General features: G+C 38.9%; 2 protein-coding genes and 1 non-coding gene across 3 annotated transcripts; 2 read left to right on the forward strand and 1 right to left on the reverse strand.

The window, feature by feature from the left end:
• Window positions 1-270: 270 nt before the first annotated feature.
• Window positions 271-377, reverse strand: LOC141715747 (small nucleolar RNA R71). The gene has a single exon (XR_012572498.1). It is a non-coding gene; the product is annotated as a small nucleolar RNA R71 (small nucleolar RNA).
• A 17963-nt stretch (window positions 378-18340) lies between these two features.
• On the forward strand, window positions 18341-20395 carry LOC141713583 (peroxidase 21). Its single transcript, XM_074517062.1, has 5 exons — window positions 18341-18497; window positions 18585-18733; window positions 19042-19230; window positions 19309-19474; window positions 19751-20395. Exons 1-5 carry the CDS (start codon window positions 18359-18361, stop codon window positions 20155-20157), a joined length of 1050 nt encoding a protein of 349 aa, XP_074373163.1. The 5' UTR covers window positions 18341-18358; the 3' UTR covers window positions 20158-20395.
• A 3336-nt stretch (window positions 20396-23731) lies between these two features.
• Window positions 23732-26227, forward strand: LOC141713584 (L-type lectin-domain containing receptor kinase VIII.1-like). Its single transcript, XM_074517063.1, has one exon. It carries the CDS (start codon window positions 23787-23789, stop codon window positions 25956-25958), a length of 2172 nt encoding a protein of 723 aa, XP_074373164.1. The 5' UTR covers window positions 23732-23786; the 3' UTR covers window positions 25959-26227.
• Window positions 26228-26536: the final 309 nt, after the last annotated feature.

The following is a 26536-nucleotide window of genomic DNA, read 5'->3' on the forward strand; positions in this document are numbered from 1 at the left end:
CTGGCATAATTCAGATGGTACAAAATTCAGTCTAGTTTGGGGGTTCTCCAGCGGAAGATCCCAATACGCACATTAGGGATTTCATAGAGATCTGCGACACCTTCAGGTTCAATGGTGTGTCTGAGGATGCGGTGAAACTGAGACTGTTCTCATTCTCTAAGTGACTAGGATAAGAGCTGGTTACACTCTCTACCAGCTGGTTCTATCACTACTTGGGAGAATCTTGCTCAGAAGTTTCTTACTAAATTCTTCCCTATGGAGAAGACAACTGCACTCAGGAATGCTCTCACTCAATTTGCGCATCAATCGGGAGAATCTCTATGTGAAGCTTGGGAGCGCTACAAGGAGATGCTTAGGAAGTGTCCTCATCATGGCATGCCTGATTGGACGATCATCAATTATTTTTATAATGGTTTGGGAGCACAATCTAGACCCATGCTTGATGCATCATCAGGTGGAGCATTATGGGCAAAGAGCTATGAGGAAGCTTATGAGCTAATTAAACTGATGGCTACTAATGAATATCAGTATCCAACCCAGAGATTGCCACAAGGTAAGGTAGCAGGAGTTCTGGAAATGGATACAGCTACGGCTATCACTGCTCAACTAAAGGCGTTGTCTATGAAGATCGATTCTCTGGCTAACTATGGTGTTAAGCAGATAACTAGTGTTTGTGAGTTGTGTTCAGGTCCGCATGCGACGGAGCAATGCTCTATATCTAGTGAATAAGCTCAGTTTGTGAGCAACGTTTAGAGATCGCAGCAGCCAGTTCCTGCCACTTATCATCCTGACAATTGGAATTATCCTAACGTCAGTTGGAGCAACAATCAGAATGCGATGCAACAGCCATTCTAGCAGTTTGGAAACAATCAATTTAATTCTCCTGGTTTTCAGTAACAATTCGCACCAAGACAACAACTTCAACTTCAACAACAAACTCATGATGCAGGTCTATCTTCGAATGAAAAATCTGAATTGGAGGATTTGCGGCTTATGTGCAAAAACCAGGCTCTTATATGCCAAAGCCAGGCTGTTTCTATCAAGACTCTGGAGAACCAAATAAGGCAAATTGCTAATGCCTTATTGAATCGACCACCAGGAACGTTTTCTAATGATACAGAAGCCAATTCAGGCAAGAGGGAAGTTGAAGAACAGGTGAACGCCATCACCTTGAGGTCGGGAAAGGTCGCAAGCCCACAAATTCAGCAAAACGAAGAGCCTGAGAAATCTCAACTTTCAGAAAATGCAGTTGTGGCTGAAGAAGATGTGCATAAGGAAGCAGAAGTGGAACCAAGGAAGAAAACTGTGGAACACACTCCTCCTGAGGGTAATACAGGGGAGAAACAGATCTATCCTCCACCTCTTTTTCCTAAGAGGCTACAGAAGCAAAAGTTGGATAAGCAGTTTGCGAAGTTTCTGGAGGTGTTCAAGAAACTTCATATCAACATACCTTTCGCTGAAGCTCTTAAACAGATGCCTAGCTATGCGAAGTTTATGAAAGGTATTCTCTCTCGGAAAGTGAAGCTCAATGACTTAGAGACCGTTGCTCTTACTGAGGAATGCAGTGTTGTGCTGTAACAGAAATCGCCTCTGAAGCTTAAAGATCCTGGAAGTTTCACTATTCCTTGCACTATTGGCAATTTGTCGTTCGACAAGTGTTTATGTGATTTGGGAGCTAGCATCAATCTGATGTCTTTGTCTATCTTCAAGAAGTTGGGTTTACCTGATCCAAAGCCTACATACATGTCATTGCAACTAGCTGACCGTTCCATCACTTATCCGCGAGGAGTAGTGGAGGATATTTTAGTTAAAGTGGATAAGCTCATCTTCCCTGCTGACTTTGTAATTCTTGATTTCGAGGAAGATAAGACAATTCCCATCATCTTGGGAAGACCTTTCTTGGCTACAGGCAGAACTATGATCGATGTGCAAAAAGGAGAGCTTACGATGAAGGTTCATGATCAGAAGGTCACTTTTAATGTATTCAAGGCAATAAAGTTATCCACGGCTAAAGAGGAATGCTTTAATGTAGAGATGGTCGATTCTGTAGTAAATTCGGAACTTGAGCCATTGCCAAAGTCAGATACCTTAGAGAGATCCTTATTAAGGGAATCAGTTATTGAAGATGAAGGGGGAGCAGAGCATCTGCAGGTTTTGAATGCACCTCCGTGGAAGTGGAAGTTGGATATTCCACTCGATTCTCTTAGGTTAGCAGAGCTGAAAATTTCTCAAGAGCGTATTGAGTCGTCTATTGAAGAAGCTCTCACACTTGAACTCAACCCACTGCCAGATCACTTGAGTTATGCATTTTTAGGTGCACCCCCTGACAAAGGGTTGGAATATATCTATGAAAATCTCAAGGGTGACCGGCCGGTTCCTCCCATGATTATAGATGGTCCCTCACGTGCACCACAGACAGTTGATAGGTTTGGTCTTGGTGATGCACAATATAGAAGATTGACTAGGCTTATGGAGGCCATGCATGACATCCACCAATATTTTGCTGAAGATTTGACGCACGCTCTCGGTACTATTTTCCGAGACACTTGTGTCGAGGTTGATTGGCCACCTGATCCTTCACCCGAGGAGGGTGATCTTCCTGACAACTAGGTATGCCTGAAATTCTTATTATTACCTTCAATGAGGACATTGAAAATTTTAAGTTTGGGGGTGATAATGTAAGGATTAGTTTGTGTGTGTCCATATAGTTCATATAGATTCATATTGCATGTTTAGTTGTAATTCATTCATATTTTTGCATGATTGTTCATTTAGGACATATTTGTTTACATTTTTGTTTGTGTTATTATGTGAGTCCATGTAGTTGCATTTGCATGCATATAACATGATCTCTTAGGTTGAGCTATTTCTATCTGATTAGTTGATGTTGATTTGAGTGTGGTGATACCGAATAGAGGGTTGTTTAAGTCTAATGAATTGATTTGCATGTCAGAAAAAAAATCACAAGTCTTATAGGATTGCTTTTGAGCTAGATCATATTTGTTTAGTTGTTGAGATTTAATCACTTCTTTATATCTAGAATTTTTGGTATTCCCATAATGAAGTAAAACACTGATTTTTAAACTGGAGAAAAACTTGGATTTCGATGCTAGTTGTGGCTAGGCGTTAATTGGCTAGTAGCCGGCTCATAATTTTATGAGTAGTCCAGGGTTGAATGAGATGGAGCGAAACGCACTCATTCAGAAATTAAAAAAAAAGGAAAAAAAAGAAAAAAAATATATGTGTTATGCATAATTGATTAAGAGTGAGCACTTTAATACTCGAGTTATTAAGTTCTAGGGGACTTTGTGCCTAGTGACCTAAGGCTTTTATAGTCTGGGATCCGCTAACCTAACGCTCGCTACATGGGTATTATTGCATAAGTCTTTTGGGACCTCATTCATTGCACGGTCAAATAAGCATCTTTGTTATGTGTTCAATAATAGCATGAATCCTTGTATAACTATAGTAGAAAGGAGGTGTTGTAAGTCATTATGCGTTTAACGTCTATTCTAGTTATAAATTTGTGATTGTTTTGATGATAGATAAGTTATGATTATTGATCTAGTATCGAGAGTATTTCTGTTAAGCATTCACACACGCACGTTCTGGTTTATGAGTTGATTTGTGAGATTTATTCGAACTCAGTTTTGAGTCATTGCATTCTTAAAGGCATTCTCTTGTTGGTTGGTTTTGGTTATTCTGAGGGGATTGATTGCATTATCATTTAGTTGCATTCACATAGCTGCATTCATGCATTAGGTTTGTTTTATAGTTTTGAGTCTGTTTATGCTTGAGGACAAACATCGATTCAAGTTTGAGGGTGTGATAAGTGGATTTTATATCTACCTGGAATGCTTCATTACAAGCTTAAGTTGGTGTTTTGGACTCAAGTTGTTGGTATTTTTTTATGTGTTTTTGTGTTATTGCATTTCAGGTATCAGTTAAATGAAGAAAGAAGATTTTTAAAGAAATATGCTGAAAAGAGATCAGAATTGTAAGCCTAGGCCATTCTCAAATTGTAGAGAATCTCGTTAACTTCGTGTAGGCAGTTGAATCGCCTAATTCTGATGAGCAGAACTCAAGATACGACCCGAATTTTTCCAGAATGTCAGCGCGGCCGCGCCAGAACCAGCGCGCCCGCGCCGCTGAAAACACTATACCAGCGCGGCCGCGGCCGAAAACAACACGCCCATGCCCGGTTTCTATCCCAGAATCCTGATTTTAGTCGAAATTGAAAATTTTGAGAGTCCTGGTCATCCTGACGCCTATATATACCAATAAAAAGACGTTTTTAACAACAAGGAGATGGGAGAGCCATAAGAAGACCAAGAGAGCACGAGAAGGCTACAGAGAAGAAGACTTTTGTTTTCTTCATATAGTTGATACTTGGATGCTCGTTTTCAATTTGTCTTTGAACCCTAGTACTCTTATATTATTTATTATCATGCTTTCATTAGAACCCATGGTGACGATGAGTTCGATTATGAACTAATCGTTATCGTGGGGTTCCAACGGATTTACTTATGGATTTCTATAGTTAATTTGTTTCAATATCTTGGTGTGTGGTGATTGATTGATATCCTAGTATTGGTTGTGCTTATTCGTCTTATGTGCGTAGCTAACATATAAGATCGTGTTAATCTCTATTGAAGCGAAAGTGAATATAGAGGTTTAGAACTTGCCATGCTAGCATAGGTTCATGTATTTATTATGCATGATTCGTAGGTAATTTTAACCATCTTACTTTCCCTATGTAATCACAATAGATAACTTGTTCATTAAACCTTTATGTTGTCAAATACTATAGACATATAGGGTCTCAACATAATTGGTGTCTATTCAGCTTCTATATCTTTTGTGGATGTCTGGTAGTAGGGTATTCGTGCAACGAAAGTTGGCGTTTACTAGTTTCGTGTTATCTGATTAGTTGTCATCACCATTGCATGCTAAGGATAAAAATAATGACTTTGAATGAAGTAGTAATGAAGTTATAATCCCATGTTTGTCTCATATAAGTAATTCAACCTTAATTCTCTTAGTTAATGCTATTTAGTATAATCTCTTAGTTTAATCAAAACCCAAATTGTTATTTGTCTTAGCATTGAACGATAGCCATACCATTGTTGCATAGGTGCATAATCTTAAGTTAACTAAAAAGAGTCTATGTGGGAACGAATCTGATTTATATCTTATACTACTTGTGAACGCGTATACTTCCGTGTAATTTAGCGCGTGTTTTCGCCCTAACAGGTTTCTTAAAAAATGTAACTTATGACTTAAAGTTGAAAAGTGTCATATAAGGGATATAAATATCGTAACTTATAAGTTATTTGGGTGTTTGGATAATTTTACCTATAAGTCAATTATTAGTTAATAATGTGTTTGGTAAATAAAAACTTATAAGTTATAATTTTTTTGTAAGAAAATTAAAATGTAAATTACAAATTACATAAATTAATAATTTTTGATATATGAATTTAAAAAAAAAGAACAATGGCCCCAAAATAAAATTATATAATATACACTATTCATCAAGACCAAAATAAAATTTAAAATTTACTTTAAATATCTTAATATAATATTTTTAATACGTCAATATAAAAATAAACATACAAAATTAAAAAAATATTAGTATACTTTTGGGTGCTTGTGGTGGGTTGTTTTTTACCCAACTTAGATGCATTTGCGCCAATAAGTTTCGGTTTATTTTGTAATCGGGATTTGACCTTGTTATGGATTTAAAAACTAGGGTATATTAATTGTTATATTTATTACTAAGGTTCGGGAGCTCAAGGCCTTTAATGGCTGCTCTCGTGTTTCGTAACTTAACTCTGCCTTTACGAGATGCCTACGTATCTCTGTGAGTTAGAGAATCAAGCCAAAAAACGTAGTTCTGATAGGAGGGGTGAGTCCCCTTATATAGACATTGGGAATCCTTGAATTGGACTAGGGTTAGAAGACTTGTTGAACAAATGAATCAGACTCCTTGTGGGTGTAGGTGCCTTCAAGGCTATATTTTAAAGATTTATATCACTGATTGGACTCATTTAATGAGCTGTTAATTTTTCCTGTTTATTAATTATGAGTTTAATAAATAATCAGGGCTTCGGGCCTCGTTAATTGGGATTCGTTATTGGACCATATCAGGTCTAATTAATTCAACATTAATTATATTCCTAGGCTAATTTTAGGCCCATATCATTTGCCCCCCAACTTCTGGGAAATCGTAAAAGATTTCGCAGAAGTTAAGTTCATTTGTTCCCTTATAGGGTATCGTTTTTGCGTAAAGTGTGGAGCGACCTACACATTTATAATGATTTGCCTTGCACATGGCTTCAGGGTTGTTTTAGAACTTCCCTATTATTTTCCTTACCTTATTCCTTCTTTTTAGGAATTTTTTGGTATTTTTCAGGAATTTTCCCTTAATTTCTGGGATTTTTTCCTAATTTTCCAGAATATTCTGATACTCACAGGTATTATTTCTATAATATATCAAGAGTATTTTATCAAAAATAATTTTTGAAAATTATTTTCTAATTTTCCCTAATTTTCAGGGATTTTTCGCTTATTTTCCACTATTTTTTGGGATTTTTTAGCAATTTCCCGTAATTTTTTCCAACTATCAGGAATTTTTCTTAAATTTTCAGCCCTTTTTCGCCCAGGATCCTAGTCGAAATTTTGACATGGATCCTAGTCAAAATTATGGCCAACACTTGATGCCTGGTCGAATGCATACGACTAGGATCCACGACCAGGATTTCGACCTAGATCCTAGTCATTTTGACGACCTGGATCTTGATCGAAATTCTGGTCATTTTTTGGTTCCTGTTCGAATAAATTCGACCAGAATTTATGACATAAACCTCGACTTAGATCCTAGTCGTTTTGACGACCTAGATCTTGGTTGAAATATTGGTCATTTGACCTCAATCCTGGTCTATTAGGTGGGTGTTTTTCTGGCCCCTGTTCGAAAGATTTTGAATAGGATTCACGACCTCAACCTCGACCTAGATCCTGGTCTATTTGGACGAGTTGATTTTATTGGGCTTCTTATATTTCCAAATCCACTTTGGATTTGGGCCTTGACTTGGGTCTTCAATATTTTCAAATCCTCTTTGGATTTGGGCCTTGATTTGGGCCTTCAATTTTCCAAATCCTCTTTGGATTTGGGCCTTGATTTGGGCCTCCTTTTTCCAAGTCCTTTTTGGATTTTATTTTTCTTTAATTATTTTTAAAAATCCTTAAGAATTTTCAAGTAAATTCTGGAAAGTTCCGAAATATGGGCTTTTTCTTTGGGCTTTCAACTTATTGGGCCTTTTTTCCTTTTCAACTTCACCTCCTTTCCTATATAAAGGAGTGAGTGGAGTTGTTCACTCCTCACTTCTCATTTCTTAATTCTCTTCCTCTCTTTTTCTCTCAAAAAATCTTGGAGGCGTAAGGATAACTGTAGGTCGGAGTTTTTAGTCCCTCGAAGCTTCGTTCTTAGCAACCTAGTTCGCCCTTTTCCCAACATTATTTCAGGTAAATACCCTCCTACTTCATTTCATTTTTATGCACACTTTATGTATAAAGTTTGTGTCTTAAAAATTGTCTTCTATTCTGCTCTCTTCAGATGGCAGATAAGAGATTGACCCGTTTGGCCAAGATGAACGTGGCCAAAAAGTTGAACGAGTACCCCATCCGGTCAAGGTACACTTCCTTGATTGGTATGATCAATACCCGAGGGGACGAGTACCCGTCCGACGCACATCTGGATGTGTTTGATCATGTCAATATTTTTCGGGATCCAAAGGAGCTAGACAAGATGAGATCTTTCTTCAAGATCAAGGAGCTGTACAAGTTGGTTCCCGCAGGTCCGGCCGACAGGGCTTGCCACTAGAAGAAGGATGCCTTATGTTCCTTTAGGGACACCTTGAGGGCAGGTATTAGACTTCATTTCCATCCTTTCATTCCAGTTTTACTCGCAGATGTGGGCATCAACCCTTGCCAACTCCCTCCAAACTCTTGGAGGTTGATCCTTTGCTAATTATCACAATGCGCGAAGCACGACGTCCCTCCTTCGGTCGCCGTGTTTAGAAAGATTTTTCAATTCAATAATAGCCCTGATAAGAACCCAGGGTGGGTTTCTCTGAATCAACGCCCCACCATTCCTCACATAGTGAATGGGAAGTCCATCCCTGACAACAACTTGGGGTGGAAAAAAGAGTTTCTTTACGTTCATTGGGAAGGCGGCGACTGGGGGACGCTTTTCCGCACGTCTTTTGGGTAAGTTGTCGATGGTAGCCCAAATGATATCATTTTGACTGAGGAGGAGATTAAGGCCTTCAACCTCCTTACCCAGGACAATAGGGCATCACATTCCTGGGACCTCATTAGAGAGACGGTTCTTGTTGAACGTGGTCTTTCTCCTATTTCTAAGCAAGGTATGTTTCCTTCACTTTAGTTATTTTCTGTTGCCCTTGCTTTTTATTATCTTTCCAATCCCTTTTCCTTTAATTTGTGCAGTGGCTGAGAAGATTGAAGAGGCTACCAAGCCTAAGGACTTGGAAATGACCAGGATGAAGCGCGCTGGAAAGGTCTTCAAGGACCCGCGCCTTGGGGATCGCTTCCCTGAGTTTCTACTTCAAACAAGAGACGGGGACGAAGAAGGCCCCATCCAACCCCTACGTACCAAACAGAAGCCAGGGGCATTCTTTCAACCTGCCTGGGGAATTCGGGAAAAAGACACGATCGTTGGCCATACTAAACACGCCAAAGAATGGTCAATTCAGTCTATTTCCCCGGTAGACTACCAAGACTTTGTCCCCCAACAATACTTGGAGGCTAACGAGCTTTTTGGTGCTCAGGCTCTAGCGACAGTATTTTTTTTCTATTACCTTTTATCGTGATTTTCCTTATTTCTCACTTTTTCTTTATCTCTTGTAGGCGAACGTCCATTTTCAAGGGGCGCTTCACCAAGCTAAGGCTTGGAAGGTTGGCTTAGAGGATACGACCAAGAAATTAGAAGAGGCCAACCAAGAAATTGAAAACCTAAATGCCCAACTAACCTCCTCAACCTCCGACTTGGAAGCGGCTCGGGCTGAGATTGTGATTCTCAAAAATCAAAAAGATAAAGCCTTTGACGCCTAGATGGACACTCAGGATTTCCAAGACCTGATGGTGGAGCACGACGCGCTTACTCACCTCGTGAGTTACAAAGAGGGATGGGATGCCGCGGTTAAGGCCATTTAGGCTGAGTACCCGGAAACGATTGAAGTAGAATCCTTCCCCTACCCTCTCAAGATCCCAAGGTTTGGGGGAGTAACTGATAGGGTCGTGGAGCTTATCCGGGAAGAGGAACGATCAGTTCCTTCTCCTGGTCACGGAGCTTCTTCATCAAAGGCCCCGGTCGTGAGCCAAAGTCAGAAAAGGAAATAGCCTGAGTCCAGCTCCGGAGAAGAGGAATCTTCTTCTGAGGAAGAGGCCGAGCCTAGTGTGAAGAAGGCCAGAGTGGAAGAGACTCCAAAACCAGCATCCCCAAAGGCATCTGAGGCGTCTGAGGGTAGTTCCGAGGAGACCTCCGCGGAGACTTCTAAAGAAACTTCCGAGGGGCTAACTCAGGAGACATCTGCGGAGACTTCAGATAGTGGCTCCGAGGAATCTGAGCCATCTAAGGCCTAACTTTATTTCCTTATGTATTTTACTTTTCTTCAGATGTTTTCAGACTTTGTAATAGACTTTGCATGTTTTTACTTGTCTTGTCTAGTAATCAATTCTCAAGTATTATCATAGTTTAACCTTTCAAGTTCCTGAACTCAAGTTTATAACTTGGTTTGTCTTTCAGAATCTAACAATTCAACAAACTAGATTAAAGTGAACATTTTTCAGTATAACTTGGTATTTTCAACTCCTTACACGAGATGGGTTCAACCTTGATAAAACTAAAACATAACTTCTATCGAATTTATAAAAATCCTAAGCAAGCAAAGCTTTCAGGCGCTTTTCAACCTACTTGTTACTTTGACAAGTGAGAATCATGCTCAACCATTTTATACATAGTAAATTTTCAGGTTCTGTGCGTGCCAGGTTCTCGGGACTTCAAAACCATCCATAGTCACTAGCTTGTAGGATCCTCGTCCTTGAACACTTTTGACCTTGTATGGCCCTTTCCAATTTGGGGCGAGTTTTCCCTTCTGCCCTACACCAGAAGTTTCCACCTTCCTCAGAACCAAGTCTCCTTGTTTGAAGAACCTTTCTTTCACCCCTAAGTTGTAGTAGAAAGAAGCTTTGTTATGATATTCCACTATCTTGGCATGTGCCTCATCCCGTACTTCATCAATTAGATCCAGGGCTAATCTTTGCCCCTCCTCATTTTCCTCAGCATTAAAAGCTTGGATCCTGGGAGACGAATGTGATATTTTCACAAGAACAACCACTTCTGCCCCATATGCTAACATGAAGGGAGTTGCTCCAGTTGTGACTCTACAAGTAGTTTTATAAGCCCATAATATTGGGAGTATTTCATCCACCCAGTTATTTCTTGATTTCTCGATCCTCTTTTTCAGTCCATCCAAGATTATACGATTTGTTACTTCCGCTTGCCCATTGGCTTGCGGGTGAGCTACGGAAGTAAACCGCAACTCAATCTCATTCTCCTCGCAATACTTCTTGAATTCCTCATTATTGAATTGTGTTCCATTATCGGTAACTAGGATACGGGGAATTCCATATCGGCACATGATATTTTCCCACAGGAATTGTGCAACTTGCTTAGTTGTGATCTTGTCCAAAGGCTTGGCTTTAATACATTTAGTAAAATAATCAATAGCCACAATCAGGAACTTCCTTTGTGTCGTGGCTATGGGGAAAGACCCAAGTATATTCATTCCCCACATGGCAAAGGGGATGGGAGAGTTGATGGAAGTTAACATCTCGGGGGGGTTTCGAACAACCGGTGCATGTTTCTGACAATGATCACACTTCTTCACATATTCTTTGGCATCAACCATCATCTCTGGCCAATAAAAGCCTAAACGGGTTATCTTATGAGCCAGTGCTCTGCCCCCAGATGTTTCCCACATATAGCTTCGTGTACCTCTTCAAGAGCCAAGCGTACCTCATCGGGCCTGAGACATCTTAAGTAAGGAATCACATAAGATCTTTTGTACAGAATCCCATCGATCAAATAATATCTCAATGCTCGAACAACCAATTTTCGTGCATCATTCACATCATTTGGAAGCCAACCATTTTGGATATAGGCCTTAATGGGATCTATCCACGATGTCTCCAGCCCTATGGGAGCTACAAGTTTAACATCAATGCTCCTTGTCCTTAAAATACGGAAGTACATACTTCCTGAACTCTTCTCTATCTCCGATGAAGCAAACTTAGACAAAGCTTCCGCCTTAGCATTTTCATCCCTTGGGACGTGCTCAACATGGTATTCATCGAACTGAGTCATCACAACCCTTACTAGGCGGACATATTTAGCCATTGTATCATCCCTTGCCTCAAACTCTCCCTTGACCTGGGATATGACCAACTTCGAGTCTCCAAAGACTTTTAAGTTCTTGACTCTTAATGTCCCTGCCAGGCCGAGGCCAGCTATCAGAGCTTCATATTCTGCTTCATTGTTTGTAGTTGGGAAATCTAGTTTCATAGAATATTCGATCAGGAACCCATCTGGTCTTTGTAAAACTAGTCATGCTCCGCTTGAATTTGTTTTTGATGCTCCATCAAAATAGAGAACCCAATAATCCTTCTCTTTAACACTGTTTTCTTTGTCTCCTTTATCACTTTCTGTGTCTTGAGGTATAGTATCTTTCTGCCCCTCGACTTCTTGGTTGGGTATAGTACATTCTACCACGAAGTTAACTAATGCCTAGGCCTTTATTCCCATCCGTGGCTTGTACTTGATGTCAAATTCTCCTAACTCAATTGCCCACTTAATCAGCCTTCCGCTATCTTTGGGACTATGAATAATATTCCTCAAGGGCTGATTTGTTAGCACTTCAATTTTATGAGCCTGAAAATATGGGTGCAACTTCCTTGAGGCCATCACCAAGGCTAAAGCAAACTTCTCAATAGTTGAATAATTCAACTCAGCTCCATGCAGAATCTTGCTAACATAGTATATGGGTTTCTAGACTTTAAATTCCTCCTTAACCAATACAGCGCTCAAGGCATTTTCTGAAATGGTCAAGTACAAGTACAAAGTTTCATTCAGAGCTGGCTTGGCCAACAACAAGGTCTGAGCCATATATTTCTTTAATTCTTCGAGTGCTTCCTCGCTTTCCTTAGTCCATATAAAATCTTTCATCTTCTTCAAGGATTTGAAGAATGACAAGCACTTGTCCCCAGATTTGGAGATGAACCGCCCCAACGCAGCAACCCTTCCAGTGAGCTTTTGAACTTCGTTGATAGTCTTTGGAGGTTCCATGTCCAAAATTGCCTTTATTTTATCAGGATTGACCTCGATTACTCTCTTGGAGACCATCAGTCCAAAAAACTTTCCAGACCCCACTCTGAAAGCACACTTTGTAGGATTTAACATCATTTTGTGATATCTCAGGACCTCAAAAGCTTCCCTCAAATGGGTTATGTGGTCAGTCTTCACTAGACTCTTGACTAACATGTCATCGACATAAACTTCCATGGTCTTGCCAATAAGATCCTTGAAAATCTTATTTACCAACCTTTGATAGGTGGCTCCTGCATTCTTGAGACCAAACGCCATAACAAGATAACAAAAAACACCAAAGTCAGTAATGAATGATACCTTTGGGATGTCATCCTTGTGCATCTTGATCTGATTGTATCCACTGAATCCATCGATGAAGCTCAACATCTCATGACCAGCAGTAGCATCTATCAATGTATCTATCCTTGGCAATGGGAAACAGTCCTTGGGGCATGCGTCATTCAGATCGATGAAATTCACACACATCCTCCATTTTCCATTAGCCTTCTTTACCATCACAGGGTTCACTAACCATTCCGGAAACTGTATCTCCTCAATCAAACCAGCCTCTAAGTGCTTCTCTACTTCTTGTTTAATAGCTTCTTGCCTCTCTGGAGCAAAGCTTCTTTTCTTTTGCTTCATAGTCTTTCAATTTGGGTCCACATTCAGCTTGTGAGTGATCAGTTCCGGGTCTATGCCTGGCATATCAGCTGCTGACCATGCTTCTTGTAAAAATTTCACCAACTTCCCTCTAAGGGGCTCCTCTAGTGTTGCTCCAATGAAAGTCACTTTTTCAGGATCCTCGGGAGCCAAAGGAATCGGAACCAAGTCTTCTGCTGGCTTCCCTCTTTTCTCATCATTCTCACGGATATCCAGATCTTCAATAGGCAGAACCTGCCCCCCAACTCCATCAGCCCTGAGAGCGGCCACATAATAACTCTTTGCCATCTTTTGATCCCCTCTATTTTCTCCAATCCCATTCCGGGTTGGAAACTTCATCACTGAGTGGTAGGAAGAAGGGACTGCCTTGAAGGCGTGTATTCCCGTTCTTCCCATGATCGCATTGTAAGTTGAACTAGCCTTTACCACCACAAAGTCCAACATTTGTGTTTCTTGTCTTGGTTCCTTACCTATGGTCGTTGGCAACTTAATTATCCCTTCCACGGGGCATTCCACTCCTGCGAACCCATATATCGGCATATCGGTCGGGGTTAATTGAGAATCATTGTAACCCATCCTTAAAAAGGTATCATGGAGCAAGATGTCCACTGAGGCACCATTATTTACAAGGACCCTCTTCACCGGGTTGTTCCCTATTATCGGTGTTATGATCAGCGGGTCATCGTGAGGAAATTTCACACCCTCCAAGTCAGAATCATCAAATGTCATTGTCACTCATGTCCTAGCCCTCTTCGGGGCTTCCCCAACAATATGCATAACTTCTCTAGCATATGATTTCCTTGAGTTTTTGGATGAACCAACAACAGTTGGCCCTCCAAAGATAGTATTTATCACAGGCCCTCGGGGTCGTGTTCCTCCGAAGATTGCATTTATCACCAGTCCCCTAGGCTGGGGATTTCGCCCCTGATCGTCTTGGTCCCTACTACGATCATCAAAATTCTTTCTCCCATTGTTATTCCTATCTCCTCCATCTCCAATGTACTTGCTCAACCTTCCTTTTTGAATGAGTAACTCTATTTCATCTTTCAATTTTCTACACTCATCGGCGTCATGACCAGCATCATTGTAAAATCTACAATATTTGCTCTTATCTAGCTTGATAAGATCAGCCTTCAGGGGTTTAGGCCAACAAATATATCTATCTTTCTCAATTTCCATCAAGATCTGGCTCCTAGGAGCATTCAACTTAGCATATTCATTAAACTTTTGCCCAAGTCCTCCCTACTTCGGGGTCGAATCAGTGTTTTGCTCAGTTCTAGGATACTTTTCCTTAACAATATATTCCAGATCAGTCTTTCGCTTCTTGCCACCAGCAGGCTCGCTATTCACTACTGTCTTCCTCATGCTTTCCTCCACTTTGATGTATTTCCAGGCCTTATCTTGGAGCTGTAACATACTTTCAGGGGGGGCGCTTGGCCAATGACATCTTGAAGAACTCGTCCCTAGTCCCTTGTTGCAGTGCTATCATAGCTAACTTGTCATCAAAGTCTGGGACTTTTAAAGCTTCCTTGGTGAAGCGATTCAGATAGTCTCTCAAAAAACTCCTTCGCTCCCTGCACAATGCTCATGAGGGATGCTGAACTTTTCTCATGCACTCTCCCACTGATGAATTGCTTAATAAAAGCCTGACTTAGTTCTCTGAAGGACCCAATAGAATTCAGGGGCAAACGGCTATACCATCTTTGAACCATTCCCGACATGATTTGTGGAAAGGCCCGACACTTAATAGCGTCGTTCACGGGTTGCAACAACAGTGCATTAGAGAATGTCCTGACATGATTAGCGGGATCTCCAGTTCCATCATAAGCTTTGATGGTGGGCATCTTGAACTTCCTTGAGATATGAGCGTTCATTATTTCTTCAGTAAATGGTGGAGTAGGATCATCAGGATCTCCAAGGGGAAGAAGATTGCTTGGATCAACCCTTGGGACAACAGTCCTTCTCTGTAGTGGACCATCCAGGTCTATGATTGGAGGAGGATTTCTCCCCCTTGGAGGTAGTGGGGGTCGGGAGGTCTGGTGCGCCTCCAAATCGCGCTTCAACCTTTGAATCTCAGCCTCGTGAGCCCTGATTCTCTCCTACACTTCTTGGGGATACGTCCCTCGGGTGCTCCTAGGGCACTGGTTACCATCAGATATCGGCTCTTTACCAGCACATCTCCTTCTTGGGCCACATCATCATCCGAAGATTCAGAGTCTTTCTCAGTGTAAGGGCCAGAGAATTCTTGATCTTATGGGATAGGATCCAAACCACGTATATATTGGGGTGTCTGCCCTTGTGCTTCACTCCGATTAACATGTCCACTTCCTCCAACCTCGGGGTAAAGGGACATCCCATAAGGGGGGTTAGTGGTCACAACAATTGAATACTCATGCCCAATGGGTCGAGAATTCACAGGTGTATGTAGCTGCTGAAGTAGGGAATTCATCCCTTGAGGAGTCGGGGGAATCGTCCCTTGTGGCTGAGGTGCCGTTGCCCTTACCTGGGCTCCTCCTTGGTGGCGGCATAGGTCGAATGCGGAGGTATCTCCACCGTTACCGAAATCGTTTGGGTCGTTCCAGCTGGTGTTCCTCCGGGGGCGCTGTTTCCACTCCGTGTTCTCGCCATGGTTGTTGTTATGTCTTCCCACAAACGGTGCCAAATGTTATAAATTGAAAACTAGGGTATATTAATTATTGTATTTATTACAAAGGTTCAGGAGCTCAAGGTCTTTAATGGCTGCTCTCGTATTTCGTAGATTAACTCTGCCTTTACGAGATGCCTACGTATCTCTGTGAGTTAGAGAATCAAGCCAAAAAACGTAGTTCTGATAGGAGGGGTGAGTCCCCTTATATAGACGTTGAGAATCCTTGAATTGGACTAGGGTTAGGAGACTTATTGAACAAGTCTCAGACTTTGGATAGACTTTAAAGTCCTAGAATGAAGGAATCAGACTCCTTGTGGGTGTAGGTGCCTTCAAGACTATCTTTTATAAATTTATATCACTGATTGGACTCATTTAATGAGCTGTTAATTTTCCCTATTTATTAATTACGAATTTAATAAATAATCAGGGTTTCGGTCCTCGTTAATTGGGTTTCGTTATTGGATCATATCAGGTCTAATTAATTCAACATTAATTATAGTTCTAGGCTAATTTTAGGCCCATATCAGACCTGATTTTCGTAAAACACTCGGACTTAATCCAAGTTGTCATATTTACTATTCACCCGAATTAAAAAGATTATACGATTAGAACTAGTTCAAATAAAATTAAAATTAAAAAATAACGAACCATCATTTAAAAATTTAAATGAACAAATTTCGTAGTTTAAATTTTTTATTAAATTAAATTTAAAAAAATCATATAATATAAAAATTATTTCGTACATAACATGATTTTTAAGCTTGTACAAATTTGAAAATAGGAAATTAGAAAAAAAAATAAAGCAGGCTGTCATCGAAGAAAATGAAGAATGAATATGAAAGTTAGCATTTTTAACTTTTCATTTACAACTCAAAAATGATAATATGTCGCCGTTTTCTTAATTTGCCAAACTGCCAAGGGAACAAGAGAATGGTTTTATAACGCAAATAAATCTTCAGATTAATCACCACATTATAGATTTCCGTCGGACCTTCTAATGTATATACGTTTTTCTTTTTCGATATAGCCAATTTTCTTAAATAATTTTGATAAAAGCCGACGACCTAACGTTTCATATTATAATTTTATAGGGGGGCCTTCAATAAGTGTTAGGAAAGCAGCAAAACTTTCGTAATCATCATAATATGATTAAAAATATTTCCTAATGAGCATGATTGGATATCTCCACTAATAAGGAGCTTATTCTTTATTGTCCCAGGTCCTGAGTTCGACTCTGACTCACCCGAAAATTATTGAGAATAAATACTTATTTGTAATACAAGTAGTAATAGTCGAAGACTATTACTACTTGTGTGAAGATTTAATTCAATTTGAGATGAAAAATTAAGAAAATTTACTATTAATTATTTAAAATAATAAATATGTATATGAGATTATTATTTTATTATTATTTTTTTATAAACTTATATATTTTTATTTTTTTAAATATTTTTTCAAATTTTATCAATAAATCCATTTTTTGACTGATTAGCCCGATTTTTGATCATTTAATTCAATTTTTCTCGATTTTTGTAAAAAATGATTATGACCCGATTTTCGTTAAATCTGGTTAATTTTCTACCGAATAACGATTAATTGCCAATTAATCCCAAACTTTTAAAACACTGGACCTAATTGGAACGATTTTTCAAATCAGAGTTGACTGCGTAATTAATTTACATCTTCCTAAAATTTTGAGCAATCACAGCTTCTTTAATACTGCTTCAGCTAATTTATTACTGTTTCAGCTTCTTTAGTACATGGTTTAGCAGATAATGATTGCTGCAATTATATCTGTTGGCGATTTTTTTCAGAAATAAGGTTAATCCCGAAAATTGATGTGAATGTAAGGAAGCAGTAATTCTTATTTAATTTTTTAATTTCATAGTTCTAGTTATTCGAGAAAAAATTAGCGAATATATAATTTTTCAATAATTGATTGTTATGTATCTGGCGCCCGCTACATAATAATTTATCTGCTCTGCCATATATCATAAATTATTAACAGCATAATTGTAATTACTCCCTCTGTTTCATTTTAATAATCCGCTTGACTTTTTTGCACTCATTTTTAGGTACTTTGACCGTATAGTTAAAATAATAATTTTTAAACTTTTTTTTTTCCTGAATAAAAATATATAACTTAAACTTTTATTTACAAAAAGAAAATTTTAAAAATAATAATTTTTACTATGCGGTCAATGTATCTTTTGACATGTGTGCAGAAAAGTCAAGCGACAGATAAAATAAAACAGATAAAATGAAAAGTATGGAGTATAACTTTAGATGTATAATTTTAGATGCACTTTGAAAATGAGAGAATAGTAAATATTTAAAAACAAGGATGAAATTCAGGGAGGGAGCATCAATATTGGATCATCATCAATTACCACTCCTTGAGCAGTACCAAACTTGATGAACTAGAAAACAAATTGAAGCTTAAAGAATGGAGGATATGTCAATAACCAATACAAAACAATAACAAGGTCAAAGAAAGGAGCTCAGTGGATATTAAAAATAACACTAATAAGATACAATTTACACTTGCATCTGCACTATGAAATGGTGCAAGTGCTCCTACTTGTGTCCTATATAAAGACTTGATAATGCTTCATACTTTCTACAAGTACTTAGTTACAAGTGAGCTTCACAAGAAACAAAGCCATAAATCAATGGCCAAAAAGAGTAGCTCCATATCAACCCTTGTCTTTCTGTTATTGCCTTTACTTTTGCAGTTCTACTCTGGTACCTTTCTTCAACTATTCATACCATAGTTTATCTTTTGCAATTCTTGAATTTGTATTGATTGATGCATGGTGTGTTGTTATGCAGGAAAATGTGAGCTCCAACTTAACTACTATTCAGAGAGCTGCCCACAAGCTGAAGATATCATCAAAGAACAAGTTCACACTCTGTATTACAAACATGGGAACACCGCGGTTTCCTGGATTAGAAATCTTTTTCATGATTGCATCGTCAAGGTAAATATATAAATCTAATTTGCACGTAATATGAAAGGGTCACGTTTCATGGAGAACACAGTTTTTAGCGTGAGAACAGTGAGAACAATATTGTTCTGCGTTTGTTATGCACATTTTTAAAAAAGTGCAGAACAATTGTTCTCACTGTTCTCACGTATAAATTGTTCTCACTGGAGTCACGTCCCAACAATGTGTCTTTTTAAACGCAACTATACAGTTTCAGTCAGCGGATCAAATGTTTTGTACTATGTATTTTGGAAGATTATATAATTAGGTAGCAGTAGCACTAACAGTGGTTTATTGTGTAGTCATGCGACGCCTCATTATTGTTGGAGAGCGTAAATGGCATTGAATCAGAGAAGAAATCATCAAGGAGTTTCGGTATGAGAAATTTTAAGTATGTCAACACCATCAAAACAGCTCTGGAGAGTGCATGCCCTGCCACTGTTTCTTGTGCTGATATTGTTGCTCTTTCAGCCCGAGATGGAGCTGTCATGGTATGTGCCTATGTGTGCTAGTGAATCTTAATTTGACCCTTCTGTATGCTTATCCTTTTCGTGTTTTTGCATATATAGTTGGGAGGACCGCATATAGAAATGAAAACAGGGAGGAAAGATAGCAAAGGGAGTTACTTGACAGAAGTTGATAGTTTCATTCCTGACCACAATGACTCCATGTCTTCTGTGCTTTCGACCTTTCAATCTGTTGGCGTCGACGCTCAAGGAACTGTTGCTCTTCTAGGTAATTAAGCACTGTGGTCTTGTATATGTAACTATAACAAAACAAAACAGACCAACTAGTGAAATTCAAGACTGCAGGGTACGAGGATTTTGATACCATGTTAAGTACTTACTGTCGTATAATCACAAGGCGTTACATATTTAGCAAGATATATCATTCTGATATGAAACAATTTTTCTGTCACAATGTTATGATCTCATGTTCATGATTTCAAGCTAAGCTTGAAGACCAAAATTACCGGTACAAATCATATGAGTTTGTCCTTTTACCTTTCAGGTGCTCATTCAGTAGGACGAGTTCATTGCCTAAATGTTGTGCACAGATTGTACCCAAGTGTAGATCCTAGCTTAAATCCTGAATATGCTGAATACCTTAAGGGACGATGCCCAAACCCACAGCCCGACCCATTGCTAGTGGAATACGCGAGAAATGATCGTGAAACACCCATGGTGCTTGACAACATGTACTACAAGAACCTGCTTAGCCACAAAGGACTACTGTCAATTGACCAGGAGCTTCTTTCTGATCCTACCACATCCCCCTATGTTCAGATGATGGCTGCTGATAATACTTACTTCCATGACCAGTTTTCTCGGGCTCTCCTTGTCTTATCCGAAAATAATCCACTTACAGGGGAAGAAGGTGAGGTCAGGAAAGACTGTCGTTTTGTAAACAAAAGTTAACTGATGAAGCTTGCGACACATTGCTCAATAAAAAAACATAAATGTAGCAATGTGTCACTGAATTTTCTTTCCAAGTGCTTCAATTTGCGTATTTGGATTACTTGTATTTTTGCAAAATTTCCATAGGCTAAGTGCTGGCTTGATGGATCATGAAGATATGTATAAGATTGGCCCTTGCCAAGTCAACTTCTTAACCTACTATCAAGTTTGTTTATAATCATAAAGAAAGAATTTCATATGGACCATTTGGTAGCAATTATAGCTAGTAATGCATATCAAATAATTCTTCATTTAATTGATGAGCATTAGAATTTTTAGTGATTTTCATCTGTAATAAGACGTTATAAGTTCACAGATGTATTGAGATTTTGACGTACCTCCCTCTAGTCCTGTTCAAACAGCCTCTGTTTATCAAATTGATCGAAACCAACAAATAATCAAACCAAACACGTTCAATATAAAAGGTAAGATGTACGTAGACTTTACTTGGACTCTATAAGAGTAAAATGTTGTTTTAAGAGATCCTCGGCTTAAAAGATAGAACACAAACACTATATATATCGGGGATCTTTTTTTGTTTGAATGTCAAAGAGAGTAAGCAACAAGAGATTTATCATCTATTTGGAGTGTTTAATAATGTTGCCAACAGTAACTATCTTGGTTTGCCTTCTTTGGTTGGTAGATTGAAGAAGAAAGTTTTTAGTTTCTTGAAAGACAGGGTATGTAAACGGATTCAGAGCTGAAATTCTAAAACAATTTTAAAGGCAGGGAAGTTAGTGTTGATCAAGAATAATCAATCCCGTCTTGTTGAATCAGCAAATTATACATAATCATATTTTTTTCGATATATGATTATGATATATAATCATAATCCCGTCTTGGAGCTTACATGGAGAAGGCTTTCTCGCGATGGCCTTCTACATGTAAGCTCCAGATTCTGCATCCTTAAATACATCATCCACTTTTGTGTTTCTCATCCTCCTGGTAAGGTAAATGAATGACTTAGTCTGGCAAGTTTCAGAGAATGCATAAGTACACATTTCTCAGGTTGTTTCTTATAAGTGTTTGTGAATCACACGGCTCTCAAACCCAACCTGTGGTGTATCCCGAAGTAACAATATTTACATAATGCAATGAATCCAACGGACTATCTAAGTTTCTCTTCATTCTGTTCTTTTAACATGCTATCAAGAGCACGAGTAAGTGTACCGAACAGAGGGGCCAGATTCTTTTAAGTTGAATGCACACCACCATGACTGCATATGTTGTTGCTCAGGTTATCTTATAGGACTGCGCATAATCAACTTGGGAAGCCGCTTTTATCTAATCAAGTACGTAGTTGTTGCGATTAGCTCATCTTCAATTACAATGTACATGATCGAATGTTAGCTTGCGGATGAACTGATTGAGGTATTGGGTGTTTTTGTTGATGGTCTGATCTGATTGAGATATTGGGTGGTTTTCTTGAATCTTGATGGTCTGGACTCAAACTATGATGTTGAATTGAACCAAATTCAAACCAAGCTGATCGTCCCAACGTTTGAAGAACTTCACCGTATATTACCAAATTGGTATAAACGATTTGAAGCATATCATGATCAAGTTCTACTGGTATTGAATAATTTGATGTTGTTAATATGAGCAAAGAAGAACATATTGTCATGACATTGACAGGTCTATTAACTTTTATTTCCAGCTCTTTTAAATGGTAATGAATTACATTGACCCATCTTGTTTGCTTGGTTACAGTATGCATGTCAATGCTATATAGTATATACATGTCCTAACAATTTGCAAGATATGCATGTCAATGCTGTGTAGTTCTCATCTGCAGATGACAAATTGTTTTGTAAAACCACAAGGTAATCTGGCTTATTGGTCTCATCATCTCCCTGTTAACAATTATTCTGCAAGCCAAATTTTACTACAATGTGGGTGTCTGGCGAATAGATGGTTACAACCATAGTTGGTCGGGACCCTATTTATTATTACATTATCATTTCAGCCCCGTTTGAAAGAGTCCAGTCAAGTACACAGGAAGGCAAAACAAAAACAATGTTATTAGCCATAGTTTTTCATTAAACATTGCGGAGAATGAGTGAAGTGAAAAACAAGAAAGTGAAGGAGATGATCACGTGCAGTGAAATGCACTCAAAGCCGGTATGCACGTGCGCTGTGAGCTGTAATCTGCAATTATGCAGACGCATCGCATCTTCGCCGACCTGAAGAAATTGTAGCTTGTGGCTCGTGGCTTGTGGTTAGGTTAACCATGTCCACCCAATATTACAGCAATGTGTGGGCCCCCCACATTTCGTCGTCCAGTCCAGACAATCTGCTAATCTTGACTTTCACCTATATTGTGTGAGATTACATCAGGAAAATTTCTCTCAACATTTTTTGTTGTAATAATTTAGCAAGTTGCATCACTGCATTCTATACATTTTCAAATCTCTGGTAATTGACCTTTACCTAAAGTTTTATAATGCATAGCAATTTAAAAAATGGAGATGGTCCTGACAACGTTTGACGCGGAGTCATTATACAACAAACAGATTTCTAGTCATTGAATCAATAATTCAATGATATTGTCTGTCCGTAATCCGGAGAAATTACTTTTTTGTCCAAATTCACGGACCGCGGATTATTTGTGATTGAGATTTGAAATAGACTTTTATTTTCTAGGTAAAAATGGACCTATGCATTAGCACCAACATAAAATTTCAAGTCTCGACTGCAGACAATATTTGCTATTCGTGATCAGATACAAAAAGAATAATTTTTCCGAACCACGAATAATGTCCGCGATCCACGTAGCTATGCAGTGTTGGTACATTATAATCCGACTGCCACTTAAAAAAATCAACATCTTCACACTGTCATGTACCAGTCACTGTTCATTGAACTAGATCAGACTTGCAGCATTCACACTGTAATGTAGTGTTGGTACATTATAATCTGTTCTGATGCTGCCTAGATTTACCCACTATTAATTTAATCAGGATTAGTTTAAGTTACTAATCACAACAAGTTTATGACTCAGTGACATTGATATCAGTAACAAGATTCAGTGTGCATCACCAGACAACAGTTAAAGTAACTCCAAATCAGACAGTACCCCCCAACATTTATTCCTCCAATAGGAAGACCAAACTCTTCATGGGCCCCACTTCCAGATGTCCTCACACAAAGCTAATTTAGAATAATTCTTGATACAATTTGTAATAAATATATTAATTTCTACTGTGTATTCGTGTGTATTTTTTTGTATATTTTTGCCTCCAAATCAAAACACGTTTGATAGAAAATTATTCTAAAATATTTGCGTGATTTACATAAATCATCCTGGAATCAAAAATTAAGCGTGAATAAAATAATAATCAACTATATCCACGTCAAAATTACGTGTTAAATTTATATACAAAAAAAATTAAAAAATAAATAATTATATTCATCGATTGTCGGGAATAGAATCCTTTTATTTATATTCATTTTTACTAATTTTTACTTCCAATATGAATTTAACGGTCATGTTGAGATAATATATACAAGTACATTATTCACTGTATGCAATCTATTGACAGAAACAACACATTCTTTACACTCACAATCTATCTTTCTCTAATTATAATATGCACCTGACGTCATTTTCCGGCTACATTATCCCCTATTTTTCACTTCATTTAGTTCTATTCCTCTGTTTTTCCGGCAATGTTGCAACTGAAAAAGCCACTGAGTTTGACTTTGGAACAGTAACTCTTACTAGCTTAAAGCTTCTGGGTGATGCTCATTGGACCAACGGGAGCGTGAGGCTCACTCGCGACCTCGGAGTTCCTAATTCCGGCGCCGGAAAATTTCTTTATTCGAAACCCATTAAATTCCGGTCTCAAGAATCTCAAATTCCGGCGAGCTTCACTACTTATTTCACATTTTCAGTGTCTAATCTGAACCCAGATTCTATTGGTGGTGGTCTAGCTTTTGTCATTTCGCCGGATGATGACTCCGTCGGAGACGCCGGAGGTTATATCGGAATATTTTCCGGAGTCGGAAGTCCAAAACCAGTGATTGCCATCGAATTCGATACATTAATGGACGTAGAATTTAAAGATATTAATGGAAACCATGTGGGTTTGGATCTAAACTCGATAATTTCAGCTCAAGTTGGTGATTTAGATTCAATTGAAGTTGATCTTAAAAGTGGTGACCTGGTTAACTCGTGGATCGAGTACTCCGCGTCGACTCAGCTACTCAACGTATCGGTTTCGTACTCGAATGTCAAGCCGAAGCAACCCATTTTATCAATTAGTGTTGATCTTGATGAGTATGTGAATGATTTTATGTTTGTTGGTTTCACCGGGTCAACTCAGGGAAGTACTGAAGTTCACAGCATTGGATGGTGGAGTTTTAGTTCATTTTTTGACCCGAATTTGAAGAACGGGTCGGGTTTGGTCTCGGCGTCTCCGCCGCCACCTCCAATGGCTAGTTTGATGAACATAACGGCCAACTCAATTCAACCGGCATTGGCGCCTAGTGAGGCTAATAATAGAAATGTGGCTCATGATTCGGACAGGAGTAGCAAGAAATGTCGAAATAGATTGTGTAAGGAGAGTGCTGGGGCTTTAGTTGGGGTTTTTACTGCTGGGGCATTTGTGTTGGCCTTGTTTGCTGTTGTTTTGATTTGGGGGTTTTCGAAAAAATTCAAGCGTGTGAAGAAATCGGAGTCCTTGGCATCGTATTATGTTAAAATGCCGAAGGCGTTTAGCTGTAAGGAGCTTAAGTTGGCGACTAGGAGCTTTGATTCTACGCGAATTATAGGGCATGGTGCTTTTGGGAATGTTTACAAGGGAGTGTTTGCGGAGTCTGGAGATGTTGTGGCTGTGAAGAGGTGTAATCATAGCGGTCAAGGGAATGAGGAGTTCTTTTCTGAATTGTCGATGTTTGGAACACTTAGGCATAGGAATCTTGTTAGGCTTCAAGGTTGGTGTCATGAGAAAGGTGAGATTTTGTTAGTTTATGATTATATGGCTAATGGGAGTCTTGATAAGGCATTGTATGAATCGAAAGCTACATTGCAATGGGCGCACAGGCGAAAGATACTGCTAGGGGTTGCGTCTGCGCTGGCATATTTACATCAGGAATGTGAAAATCAGGTGATTCATAGGGATGTGAAGACTAGTAACATAATGTTGGATGAAGCGTTTAATGCTAAATTAGGCGATTTTGGTTTAGCAAGGCAAACGGAGCATGATAAGTCACCGGACGCTACTGTGGCTGCAGGAACAATGGGGTACTTGGCTCCTGAGTACTTGTTAACAGGAAGAGCAAGTGAGAAGACTGATGTGTTCAGTTTCGGGGCTGTGGTGCTTGAGGTTGCTACCGGGAGGAGGCCTATTGAGAAAGAAGTCACTGGAGTTGGTAAAGGCGGAACCAGCAGCAACTTAGTCGCATGGGTTTGGGGATTGCATCGAGAAAGTACGTTACTAGCTGCAGCTGATCCGAGGCTTTGTGGAGAGTTTGAACAGAGTGAAATGAGGAAGGTTTTGTTGGTTGGATTAGCCTGTTCTCACCCTGATCCAATGGCTAGACCAACAATGAGAGGTGTGGTTCAAATATTGGTAGGTGAATCACAAGTCCCAGTTGTACCAAGAACGAGGCCTTCGATGAGTTTTAGCACTTCAAATTTGCTGCTGAATTTGCAGGACAGCGTCTCGGATTTGAATGAAATGATCACAATCTGCACTTCTTCCTCGTCAGAATGCAGCTATGATCACGGTTCTAACAGTGGTGTCGTAAACCTGGTCTGATTAGTTCTATTAATTTGTTAACACTTGCAATTTTATTCATTCATTCATTCGATATTGTAATGCATTCTGCAACATGAATCGTACTAGTGTTATTCATCTGTCGAAATCGTAATGACCTTGAATTGGAAGAATAAGAACACTATTGAAGTAAGATGAATACTGCACACACCCAGTTTAGTACCAAGGGTTAGTGCAGTGGTTGAACTCTTGGTGTCGTAAATCTGGTCTGATTAGTTCTATTTATTTGTTGACACTTGTATTTTTATTCATAGTGCAGTGGTTGAGCTGTTATACTATTGTGGGAGGTTGACTCCTTACACGGGAATTCAATTTGCAAAAAAAACTATGAGAAGAGAATAAGAATACTATTGAAATTTGAAACCGTTTTATAGCTTTTTATATTGATGTTTCAGTTTCATGTCCTGGGCTTTAATTCAATTTAAATTTTTTATAACCCATATTAATGATGTACGTTACTATTTTGTTTTTGTTCTTATATGTATGTTGGGCCCTGTATATTTTCGGTAGATACATGGCTAATATTCACATACTTATTTATATTCATCACACCTCTATTG

The sequence above is a fragment of the Apium graveolens genome, chromosome 3, assembly GCF_009905375.1.
Source record: "Apium graveolens cultivar Ventura chromosome 3, ASM990537v1, whole genome shotgun sequence".
Classification (NCBI taxonomy): Eukaryota; Viridiplantae; Streptophyta; class Magnoliopsida; order Apiales; family Apiaceae; genus Apium; species Apium graveolens.